General features: G+C 38.5%; 1 protein-coding gene across 7 annotated transcripts in view; it reads right to left on the bottom strand.

The window, feature by feature from the left end:
- Positions 1 to 308: 308 nt before the first annotated feature.
- ZNF667 (zinc finger protein 667) overlaps positions 309 to 13,135 on the bottom strand; it is a 32,284-nt gene continuing 19,457 nt past the window's right edge. For 5 of the 7 annotated variants that reach the window (XM_044759255.2, XM_044759257.2, XM_044759254.2 and 2 more), the window contains one exon: positions 309 to 5,206. In XM_044759255.2, the coding sequence (XP_044615190.1) occupies positions 3,627 to 5,206 (1,580 nt within the window). In that variant the 3' untranslated portion in view covers positions 309 to 3,626. The remainder of the gene's footprint in view (positions 5,207 to 13,135) is intronic. The other 2 variants (XM_070499567.1, XM_070499566.1) reach the window with 1 other exon arrangement.

Below are 13,135 nucleotides of genomic sequence, written 5' to 3'. Positions count from 1 at the left end.
CTCTGTTTTGGTTTTGTTTTGTTTTGTTTTGTTTTTGCTGAGGAAGATTTACCCTAACATCTGTGCCAATCTTCCTCTGTTTTGTATGTGGGCCACTGCCACGGCATGGTGATGAGTGGTGTAGGTCCACACCCAGGATCCAAACCTGAGAACTTGGGCCACCAAAGCAGAGTGTGCATAAGTTTAACCATTCTGCCATAGGGCCGACCCCTCTGTAATTTTTTTATTTAATGTTTCTTAGTGTTCTCTGATTTTTTTTTTTTTTTTGAGGAAGATTAGCCCTGAGCTAACTAGTGCCAATCCTCCTCTTTTTGCTGAGGAAGACTGGCCCTGAGCTAACATCCATGCCCATCTTCCTCTACTTTATATGTGGGACGCCTGCCACAGCATGGCTTTTGCCAAGCGGTGCCATGTCCGCACCCAGGATCCAAACCGGCAAACCCTGAGCCGCCAAGAAGTGGAACGTGCGAACTTAACCACTGCACCACTGGGCTGTCCCCTGAGTTTTACAGATTTGAGTTCTGGTGTCATTAGCCCTTATTTCTTCAAATATTTTTTCTGCCCCATTTCCTCTGTTCCTTCTGAGATCCCAATTATGTATGTGCTGGACCAACAGATCTTCTCCCACAGCTCTTGGATGGTCTGTTCTTCTCACCTTTTCTCCCCAATTTGTGTTTTAGTTTGGGTGATTTTTATTGACCCTAAAGTTCAGTTATTCTTTCCTTGGCTGTGGCAAGCATATTGATGAGCCTGATGAAGGCACACTTCATCCCTGTTACTGCATTCCTCATTTCTAGTACTTCCATTTGATCCTTACAGTTCCATCACTCTGCTCACATGACCCATTTAATTTCCCCATTGTGCACATTTTCTATTAGAGCCCTTAATATATTACCCATTACTTTAAATTACCATTACTTTAAATTTTGTGTCAAAGTCCAACAGCTATGTCATTTCTGAATAGTTCTGGACTGCCTTGTCTCTTAGTGGGGGGGATGGGTATTGATCTTTCTCGCATTTTTGTATGCCTTATAATTTTCTTTTCTGCCAAAAGCTAGATATCTTGTGTAGGACAGTAAAAACAGAGGTAAAAAGATTTAATTCCTAAAAGTGCTCATATCATTCCTTCTGTTAAGCCTTTAGTGTGTGTGTGTCTGTATGCATGTGGGGTAATTCATTAACATAGTCAGAAATTGGACTAGGTTTAAGGTTTGCTGCTCCTGTGGTTACCCTAAGTTCAAAGCCACAGTCTTCAAACATCAACAGTGATTCCTTAGAATGAGGATTGGTTTTCCCAAGGGTTTATCTCAATGTCTGGGTCACCCTCGGGTGTTCCCTTTGGATTATGCCTCAGAGACAGTCCAGCTATACTATTTCATTCATTCATTCAACATTTGAGTGCTTACCACTTCTTATGTCCCACTGTACTAAATGCTTGAACTTCTAACTCCCCATTCTACTACCCTCTGCCGTTATTTTGTGCATCTGTACTTCTCTGTTTGCCTTCAATAGCCTTCCAACTTTTGTGTGCCTAGTAAACTCCTGTTCTTTTTTAATACTATCACCACCTCCAAAAGCAATCCCTGGCCCCATGCCTTCCCATCACCCTAGGTTCATCATCCTCTATACTGCTTGTCTACCTTAAACATGTTTCCATATTTAAATAAACTATATTTTCTAGTAAAGTGTAAGTGTCTGCAGGCAAGAACAGTCTTATCAGTTTATCTTACATAAGTTAGGTTTGTGACGTTGATTTGGAACCAACCTCTCTGGCACATTGGCAGAAGAATTAACAACATAGAGGAGTGTGTGTATAGACGGTGAAGAAGAAAAGACAAGACTTCCTATGCGACTTCTCTGTGTTATTTGCTCCAAGCATTGATTTTTTATGATTTTACAGAACTAACAAGTTTAAATGGAAAATCCATTATTCTGTTATCCTGTATGCATGCTCACCCTTCACAAATCTGGTTGTTGTTTTCTCAGTTGTGGTCAAAGTTTGAGTGACCTAATCCATGTGGCCACACATTCTACAAAGTTGTCTTAAGATATGGCTGTGCTCAAAAATAGCTTCTGCAGGGGCTGGCCCCGTGGCCGAGTGGTTAAGTTTGCGCGCTCCGCTGTAGGCGGCCCAGTGTTTCATCGGTTCGAATCCTGGGCGCGGACATGGCACTGCTCGTCAGACCACGCTGAGGCAGCGTCCCACATGCCACAACTAGAGGAACCCACAACGAAGAATACACAACTATGTACCGGGGGGCTTTGGGGAGAAAAAGGAAAAAATAAAATCTTTAAAAAAAAAAAAATAGCTTCTGCAGTAGATAAACACACAGAAGAATCCAAGTGTATACAACACAACCACAAAAAAGAGCTCTTATTTTATTCCTTGCATATTTCACACAAGCTGGAAAGAGGGACTGAAAGCTATTATATATGATGAACAGCTGACAGGAAAAGAGCCTGATACACAAATCCAGGGTTTCACCCATGTCTTGGTCAGTGTGGGCTGCCATAACAAAATACCATAGACCATGTGACTTAAAAGAAATTTCTCACAGTTCTAGAGGCTGAAAGTCCGAGATAAGGATGCCAGCATGGCTGGATACAGGTGACAGCTAGCTTCCTGGCTTGCACAGCTGCCTTCTGGCTGCCTTCCTCACATGGCAGAGAGAGCAAGCTCTCTAGTGTCCCTTTTTTAAAAGACACTAATCCTACCATGAAAGCCCCAACCTCATGACCTCATCAAAACTACATAACTCCCAAAGGCCCCATTTCCAAATACAATCACATAGCGGGTATGGCCTCAACATAAATTCTGGGGGAACACATTCAGTCCATGACATTCCATTCTGCAGACTAGTGTTCTTACATAAAAATACCAATGTTATTCATAAAAATATAGACAAATTTCTTTTCAAATAAAACAATAATTTCTCTCGGCTCTGAAGTTCCTTGCTCCTCAGAACATCCTACCTTTTTTCCTATTAGCCCATCTCAGGCTTGTTAGAGTCTCCATACTGTGAAGATCATGTACCTTCACATCCACGGAGTCAGCTGCTAATGACTCTACTGCTCCACACAATTGAGTGCTATCTTTATCCACATAAAGACTCACTCTTCTTTATGCTGATCCCAGAAGTTTCTATCAGCTAAAAACAGCACCCTCGTTTCCCAGGAAGTCCCTTACATGTGACAGTTATAGTTTTAAGGGACAAACTCAAACTCTTCCTTCAGGTGACCTTAAATCAGGCTCAAAGCCCCATCCACAGAAATGGACTTCACAATTCCGCTTTGTTGCATACGACCAATGAAACAGCTTTAAAACCTACCATCGGAACAAAATGTCAGTGACTCTTATCAAGTGAAGAATGATACTCATTAAAAATGACTGATCCAATCATCTGACATGCTAGTATGAAATTAAGACCTACAATAAGGCCATTACCTTAGCTGATTTAAAATGCTCAGGTCAAAAGTCACCAATGACTTTTACTCTTTGGCATTCAAAGTGGGACACATCAACATATGGTCCAAAATTTATGTTATAGACAAACTTTACGTTACAGAAAAATGCACTTTTCCCATGCCTCTGCCTCACTCTTTGCTTTCACATAATTAAAATAGCTTCAGGCTTTTCCCTCAGAATGTGAATTCTGATGTCGAATCAAGGATGAGCTCCGACTATATGCCTTCCCACATTTCCTACATTCATAGGGTTTCTCTGAAGAATGACTTCTCTGATGCCGAATAAGATCAGAGCCACTGCTAAAGGCCTTCCCACACTCATTACATTCATAGGGCTTCTCTCCAGTATGACTTCTTTCGTGCAGAATAAGGGATGTGCGTTGACTAAAGGACTTCCCACATGTTTTGCACGTATATGGTTTCTCTCCAGTGTGAATTCTTTCATGTTGGGCAAGGTGTGCACTCTGACTGAAGGCCTTCCCACACTGATCACATTCATAGGGTCTGTCTTCACTATGAATTCTCTTATGTCGAGTAAGAGAGATGCGATGACTGAAGGCTTTCCCACACTCCTCACATTGATAGGGTTTTTCTCCAGTATGAATTCTCTGATGTTCAATAAGAAATGACTGGCGGCCAAAAACTTTACTACATTTATTACATTTGAAAGGTTTCTCTTCAGAATGAATGTTCTGATGTATTTTAAGGTTGGCAGTTCCAGAAAACATCTTCCCACATTCCTTACATTCAAACAGTTTCTTTTTCTTTGTATGCACTTTTTGATGTTGAATAAGGGATGAATGCCGGTTACAGACCTTCTCACATTTATTGCATCTATAGAGTTTCTTTCCAACATGAAGTCTCAGATGTAGAATAAGGGTTGAAGGCCGCCTGAAGACCTTCTCACATTTATCACATTTGTAGGGTTTCTCTGAAGTGTGAATTCTCTGATGAAGCATAATGGATGAAATCCTATTGAAGGACTTTCCACACTTTCTGCATTTATAAGGATTCTCTAAATGGTGACTTCTCTGCTGTAGACTCTGACTTAAGGTCTTCCCACTTTCATGGGTTTTCTCTCCAGTATGAATTCTTTTATGTGTAACAAGGACTGATTTCTTACTGAAGCCTCTCGCACACACACTGCATTTATGTACTTTCTTTCCATTGTGAATTTTCCTATGAAGTAAAAGGGATGACATTCGAATGAAGGCTTTCCCACATTTTCTGCACTGGTGGACATTCCCAACAAAGTGCATTTTCTGATGGATACTGAGAGATGGGCATTGACTCAAGGCCTTCCCACAGTCAAAGGTTTCCTTTCCATCATGAGTTTTCCCATGTAGAATGAGGGTTGTTCTTTGAATGAAGCTTTCCCCACATTTATCACATTTATGGCTTTTCCTCCGATTGTGAATTCTCTGATGAAGAATGAGGGATGAGATCTGCCTGAAAGCTTTTCTACAATTACTGCATTCATAAGGCTTCTCTCCTGTATGAGAGTTCTGATGAAGTTCAAGAGATAAGCTTTGACTAAAGATTTTCCCACAGTCATTACATTTTAAAGATTTCTTCCCTGAATGCACTTTCTTGGGTTTTACCAGGACTGAATTTTTCTTGCAGCCCCTCTTTCCTGTGGAAACTTTTTGTGGCACAGAAACTGGTTTCTGATAGATGCTTTGCCCAGATTTGTTGCACTGATTTGGAGGTAACTTCTTGGTCTCACATTTAGACCCTGAGTCTGAAAGACATCAAGAAATTAAATGTTTGTTTTTCTGGGCTGGAAAAACGAAGCTTCTGTGAAGTCATTATCATTATCAGTCATAATAACAATGATGTTAACCAGAACAATAACTTTTTAGTGTCTTATTATGGTTTTAACATAGTAAGGAATTTATAGAAATATTTAAAAACTAGAATTTAGGAAAGTTTGCAATTTTAAGTGAATAAAGTTTTATTTGTAGGATAAATTTATACCATATATCACATTAAACTTCATAGGTTGTTCATTAAATGAATGTAGTTTTATTATATGAAATTCCAGAAAAGGCAGACGATAGCATACAGGCAGAAGGCAGATTAGTGGTTGCCTGGAGCTGGAGGTGGGAAGGGGGATTCACTGTAAAGGGGCATGAGGGCTCCTACTGGAGTGATAAAAATGTTCTAAAACTGGATTATGGTGATGGTTGCACAACTTGGCAAATTTATCAAAAACTAATGAATTACACACTTAAAATGGGTGAATTTTACAATACGTAAATTATGCCTCAATAAAGTTGTAAATTTAAAAAATGTATTCTTAAAATCAAAAATTAAAAATAATAACCAAACCAGACTTCTGGTTTGTGGTTCCTCATGTAAGAAGCCTGGAAGTTGCCACTTCATCCTAGCAACAAATAAAAAGCTAAACAGACTATAAAACCAAGAACTCCTTTAGGATCCCCAAGAGAAGGGAGGATGCAGGGCAAACTGCCGCCTCCAAGACTGGAGAGACAGACTGAAGAATACAGGGAGTCGCACCTTAGCAGAGCAGAGACTCACAAGCAAAACCACCATGGGAACCTGTGCTGTGGTAGGAAAACCTGAACTGTAACTGACAAATTGCTGGAGGCTCAGTGCTGACAAGTCCGAGAGTTAAAAACTCCAGAGGGAGCTAATCATAAGGGGATCTCTAAAATACTGTGAGATTTACCTTTAGGAGCTTGATCAGAGGCTCACCATAAATATCGGAGAAAAATCCTCTTGGGCTGCCAGCAGGGGAAGGGGAAAAGAAACCATTTTTGAAATATGCCAGAGCACTCTGTTCCTCTTAACAAGGTTTGCCCTCAGGGGAAACTAGTTAACCAGAGCCAACTCTGCTGAGGTATTCTCAGAGCCTAACTGACCTGGGAAAGGGAGATACCCAGCTCCAGCTGACTCTAGCCTCCCAAGTGGGAGAAAGGAAATATCCAACTCCAGCCCACTCTACCCATCCTGTTCTACCTAAGGGGGGAAAAAAAAACAAACACTTGTGATGTTCACATTCCACAGGCGCAGGCTCACTAAAACACTGAGAGCTAATCATAGGACCACAGAATGCTCCCCCTCCTGCCAGACCTCACATTACTAAAGGCCTATTTACAGCAGTTCTTTCTAACTGGTACATCATGTTTGGCTATGAAGAAAAAATTAAAAGGCATACCAAAGGTAAAAAACACAATTCGAAGGGGCAAAGCAAGCATAAGACTCAGATATGGCAGGGATGTTGGAATTATCAGATTAGGAAATTAAAACAACTATGATTAATATACTAAGGACTCTAACGGATAAAGAACAGATGGGAAATGTAAAGCTGAGAGATGGAAATAAGGAAGAACCAAATGAAATGTTAAAAGATCAAAAATGCTATAACAGAAATGAACAGTGTCTTTAATGGGCTTATTAGTAGATGTGACACAGGTGAGGAAAGATTCTGTGAGTTAAAGGATTTATTAATAGAATTCTCAAAAACTGGAAAGCAAAGAGAACAAAGACTGAAATAACAACAGAACATCCAAAGACTGTGTGACAACTACAAAAGAAGTAACAAATGTGTAAAAGGAATACCAGAAGAAGAGAGAATAGAAGAAACATTTGAAACAATAATGACTGAGGATTTCCCCAAATCAACATCAGACACCAAATCACAGATCCAAGACACTCAGAGAACATCAAGTAGGATAAATGCTAAGAAACCCACACCTAGGCATGTCATTTTCACACTGAAGAAAGTTAAAGATAAAGAAAAAATCCTGAAAGAAACCAGAGGAAAAGAAAACCTCACCTAGAGAAGAACAAAGATAAGCATTACATCCAACTTCTCCTCAGAGACCATGCAGGCAAGAAGAGAGCAAAGCAAAATATTTAAAGTATTGAAAGAAAACAACCCATCAACCTAGAACTTTCCGTACCCTGTGAAAATACATGTACACACCCATATATACACACTCAAGATAAATACATAAGCATACACTGTTGTGATTATTATTTTGAACAAACTGTTATCTGTTAAACCAATTAAGAATAAGAAAAATAAAAGGTTTTTTTTGCTTTCAATTATTCCTTCTCCAATGCTCCTCGTTTCCATATGCAGATCTGAGTTTCTGACCTATTTTATTTTTTTCTCTCTAAAGGACTTCTTCTAACATTTCTTGCAAGGCAGGTTTACTGGCAATAAATGCCCTCATTATTTGTCTGAGAAAGTCAATTTCTCTTTTACTTTTGAAGGATAGGCTTATATATAAGTGAAGTGAACGAAAGCAATAACACAGGGGATAGGAGGGAGAAATTAAGGTTATTTTGTTATTATAAGATACTCACACTACCCATGAAGTGGTATAGCGTTACCTGAAAGCAGACTTGGACTAGTTGTAAAGGTATATTGTAAACTCTAGGGTTTGCAACAACTGAAAAAAAAAAGTATAAGTGATACCAGGACAGAAAATATCATCATATAAAATGCTCATTTAAAACCACAAAAGGCAGAAAAAGAGTGGTAGACAAAAACAGGAACAAAGAATAAAGGCAACAAATAGAAAAAAGCAATGAATATGGTAGATGCTAATCCAACCATATCAATAATCACTGTGAATGTCAACGATCTGAATGTACCAATTAAAAGGGATTGTCAGAATGGATCAAAAAACATGACTCAACTGTTACGTTGTCTACAAGAAACTCACTTTAGATAGAAAGACACACATGGATTAAAAGTAAATGGATGGAGAAAAATATACCATGTTAACAATAATTGAAAGAAAGCAGGAGCAGCTATATTAATTTCATACAGAGCAGACTTAAAAGCAAGGAAAGTTATCCTGGATAAAGAAGGGCATTATATAATGATAAAGGGGTCAATTCCTCAGTGAGACATAATTCTTAACAAATACATGTCTAACAAAGGAGTATCAAACTACATGAGACAAAAACTGATGAAACCACAAGGAGAAACAGATAAATTCACTACCTTAGTTGGAGACTTCAACACCCCTTTCTCTCTGAAATAGATCCAGCAGGCAGAAAATCAGTAAAGGATACAGTGAACTCAACCACACCATTATTCAACTGTATATAACTGACATCTATAGACTACTTCATCCAACAACAGCAGAATTCACATTATTCTCAAGCTCACATGGAACATTCACCAAGATAAACTATACTCTGGGCCATAAAACACAACTTAATAAATTGAAAAGAACAGAAATCATACAATGTTTGCTCTCAGACCACAATGGAATTAAATTAGAAATCTGTAACAGAAAGATCATTGGAAGCCCCAAAATACTTGGAGATTAAACAACACATTTTTAAATAACACATGGGTCAAAAAAGAAATCTGAAGGGGTCAGCCCAGTGGTGCAGTGGTTAAGTTTGCATCTTCTGCTTCGGTGGCCCAGGGCTCGCCGGTTCAGATCCCGGGTGCGGACATGGCACCACTTGGTGGGCCATTCTGTGGCAGGTGTCCCACATATAAAGTGGAGAATGGGCGTGGGTGTTGGCTCGGGGCCAGTCTTCCTCAGCAAGGGGAGGAGGATTGGCAGCAGATGTTAGCTCAGGGATAATCTTCCACAAAAAATAAAAATAAAAAAAATTTTTTAAAAATCTGAATAGAAATTAAAAAATATTTTGAACTAAATGAAAATGAAAACAACCTATCAAAATGTGTGGGATGCAGTGAAAGCAGTGCTGAGAGGGAAATTTATGGCACTGAATGCACATATAAGAAACAAGGATCTAAAATCAATAATCTGGGGCCAGCCCAGTGGCCGAGTGGTTAAGTTCGTGCACTCCGCCTTCAGTGGCCCAGGGTTTCGCTGGTTCAGATTCTGGGCACGGACATGGCACCGCTCATCAGGCCACATTGAGGCAGCGTCCCATGTGCCACAACTAGAAGGACCCACAACTAAAAAAAATATATACAACTATGTACTGGGGAGACTGGGGGAGAAAAAGCAGGGGGAAAAAAAAGATTAGCGACAGTTGTTAGCTCAAGTGCCAATCTTAAAAAAAAAATTAAAAAATAAAAAATAAAATCAATAATCTAAATCTCCCCCTTAGGAAACTAGAAAAAGAAGAGCAAATTAAATCCAAAGTAAGCAGAAGAAAACAAATAATAAGAATTAGAGCAGAAATTGCAAACAGGAAATCAACTGAGAAATACTACAAAACAAAAGCTGGTTTTTTGAAAATTAATAAAACTGATAAGCCTCTAGCTAGGCTAACTAAGAAAAAGAGAGAAGGCACAAATTACTAATATCAGAAATGAAAGAGGGGACATCACTACAGATTTTACAGAAATCAAAAAGATGATAAAGAAAAAAGAACAACTCTATGTTGAGAAATTTGATAACCTAGGTGAAACTGACCAATTCCTTAAAAGACACAATTTGCCAAAATTTGCATAAGAAGAAAGAGATGATCTGAATAGGCCTCTATCTATTAAAGTAATTGAATCAATAATTAGTAACCTTCCAAAACAGAAAGCACCAGGCCCAGATGGGTTCACTGGTGAATTCTACCAAGGGAAGAAATCATACCAATTCTCCATTATCTCTTTCAAAGGACGGAAACAGAGGGAATACCTGCTAACTTCATTCTAAGAGGCCATCATTACCTTAATAATACCAAAACCAGAAAAGACACCACAAGGAAACTACAGACCAGTATCCTTGATGAGTATCGATGCAAAAATCCTAAATATATAACAGCACATTAAAAGGATCATACACATGAGGAAGTGGGATTTATACCTAGAATGTAAGGATAGTTCAATATGGGAAAATCAATCAATGTAATACATCACGTTAAAAAAATGAAGGACAAAAGCTACATGATCTTCTCAATTGATGCAGAAAAAGCTTTTGACAAAACTCAACATGATAAAAACACTCAACAAACTAAGAAAAGAAAATTAACTCAATATAATAAAAGTCATCATTGAAAAGCCCATAGCAAACACCACAGTAACTGGGGAAAGATTGAAACCTTTTCCTCTAACATCAGGAACAAGGCAAAGAATGCCCACTCCACCACTACTATTCGATGTAGTACTGGAAGTTCTAGCCAGAGCAATTATACAAGAAAAATAAAAGCCATAAAAAAGGGAAAAGAAGTAAAATTTTTCTCTGTTCACAGACAACATGATTTTATATGTAGAAAATCCTAAAGATTCCACACAAAAAAATTGTTAGAACCAATAAACGAGTTCAGTAAAGTGGCAGGATACAAGATCAACACTCAAAAATCAGTTGCGTTTCTAGACACTAACAAGGACCACTCCAAAAAGGAAATTGAGAAAACAATCCCATTTACTAAAGCATCAAAAAGGATAAAATATTTAGGAATAAATTTAACCAGAGGTGAAAGACCTGTACACCAAAAACTACGAAACATTGCTACAAGAAATTAAATAAGATACAAATAAATGGAAAGATATCCTGTGCTTGTGGATTGGAAGACTCAATATTGTAAAAATGTCCATACTACTCAAAGTGATCTACAGATTCAATGCAACCCCTATCAAAATCCCAATGACACTGTTTGCAGATATAGGAAAAAACAAGTCCTAAAATTCATATGGAATCTCAAGGGACCCAAAATACCCAAAGCAATCTTGAAAAAGAGGAACAAACTTGGAGGCCTCACACTTCCTAATTTCAAAACACACTACAAAGCAACAGTAATTAAGATGGTGTGGTAATGGCATAAAGATAGATATACAGTCCAAGGGGAGAATAAAGAGGCCAGAAATAAACCCTCACACATCTGGTCAAATGATTTTCAACAAGGGTGCCAAGACTACACAACGGGGAAAGGACAGTCTCTTCCACATAAGGTGTTAGGAAAACTGGATATCTACATGCAAAAGAATGAACCTGGACCTTGCCTTACACCATAAACAAAAATTAACTCAAAATGGATTAAAGGCCTAAATGTAAGACCTAAAACTACTAAACTCCTAGAAGAAAACATAGGGGAAAAGCTTCAGGACATTCAATTCAGCACTGATTTCTCAGCTATGACACCAAAAGCACAGGCAACAAAACAAAAAATAGACAAATGGGACTACATCAGACCTAACTTCTGCATGTCAAAGGAAACAATCAACACAGTGAAAAGGCAACCTCCAGAATGGCAGAAAATAATTGCAAATCATAACTGATAAGGAGTTAATATGCAGAACATATAAGGAACTTCTACAACTCAACAATAAAACACAAATAACCCTATTAAAAAATGGACAAAGGACTTGAATAAACATTTCTCAAAAAAAAAGAGAAATGGCCAATAAATAAATGAAAAGATGCCTACCATCACTAACCATTAGGGAAATGCAAACCAAACCCACAATATCACCTCATACCCATAAGGATGGCCACGATCAAAAAACCAGAAAATAAGAAGTGTTGACGAGGATGGGCAGAACCTGGAACCCTTGTGCACTGTTGGTGGAAACGAAAAATGGTGCAGCCACTGTGGAAAACAATATGAAAGTTCCTCAGAAAATTACAAATAGAAATACCATAAGATCCAGCAATCCCACTTCTGTAGATAGCCAAAGGAACTGAAATCAGGATCTCCAAGAGATATCTACACTCCCATGTTCACTGCAGCATTATTCACAGTTGCCAAGAGGTGGAAGCAACCCAAATATCCATTGATAGATGAATGGAAAAAGAAAATGTGGTATATACACATAATGGAATATTATACAGCCTTTAAAAATAAGGAAATTCTGTCACATGCTACAACATGGATGAACCTTGAAGACATTACGCTAAGCAAAAAAGCCAGTCACAAAAGATCAAATCTTGTATGATTCCACTCCTATGAAAAATCCACAGTAGAAAAATTATAGAAACAGAAAGTAGAAAGGTGGCTACCAAGGGCTGGGGAGAGAGGTAAGGAAGAATTAGTATTTAGTAGGTATGGAGTTTTGTCACTGAAAGATGAAAAGCTTCTAGAGATCTGTTGCACAACAATGTGAATATACTTAACCCTACATTTAAAAATGGTTAAGAAGGTAAATTTAATGTTTTGTGTTCTTTACCACAATTAAAAAAAAAAACCCATATAACTTGACGAACCAAAGAGGAATCTATTAGAAAAGGGAATGAGTTCCTGAAAAGTAGTCAAAATGAACATTTATGGAAAAGACTTTAATTTTTTTAAGGAATGAAGAAAATGATGCAAGTTTGAACATTACCATCAAAAGTGCTATCATTAGAGAAGGTGGAATACGTTTTCTCTGAAGGGAAATATGAAAGCTGAGGAAGGGAAAGTGATAGGTGGAGATGAGGCGGTTAAGAGCTGAGCTTCTAAAACCTGTAGCTGGGGTTCAAACCCAGCTCTGCTGCCACCTCCTAGCTGGGTGACCTTGGGCAAGTCATTGAACCTCTCTGGTTCTCAGTTTCCTCATCTATAGAATAGGAATAACAGTACCTACTGTATAGGGTGCTGGGAGAAACTTATACTTAGAAGAGTGCCTGATACCTAGTAAGAGCTTATTAAATGTTGGTTATTCTCCCTCTGGGGGCTCGTACTGAAGAGACTTGAATTTTCTGCACAGGCTTGAGGCCATGGAGGTGAGGAAAGTACCTCTCCAATATTGTCTCAAAGAGGCTGCCCTCTCACGATGGAGTGTACTCTT

This window comes from Equus asinus, chromosome 26, assembly GCF_041296235.1.
Source record: "Equus asinus isolate D_3611 breed Donkey chromosome 26, EquAss-T2T_v2, whole genome shotgun sequence".
In the NCBI taxonomy this organism is placed as follows: domain Eukaryota; kingdom Metazoa; phylum Chordata; class Mammalia; order Perissodactyla; family Equidae; genus Equus; species Equus asinus.
The sequence above is the reverse complement of the archived record's forward strand: the minus strand, read 5'-3'. Positions and strand labels throughout refer to the sequence as shown.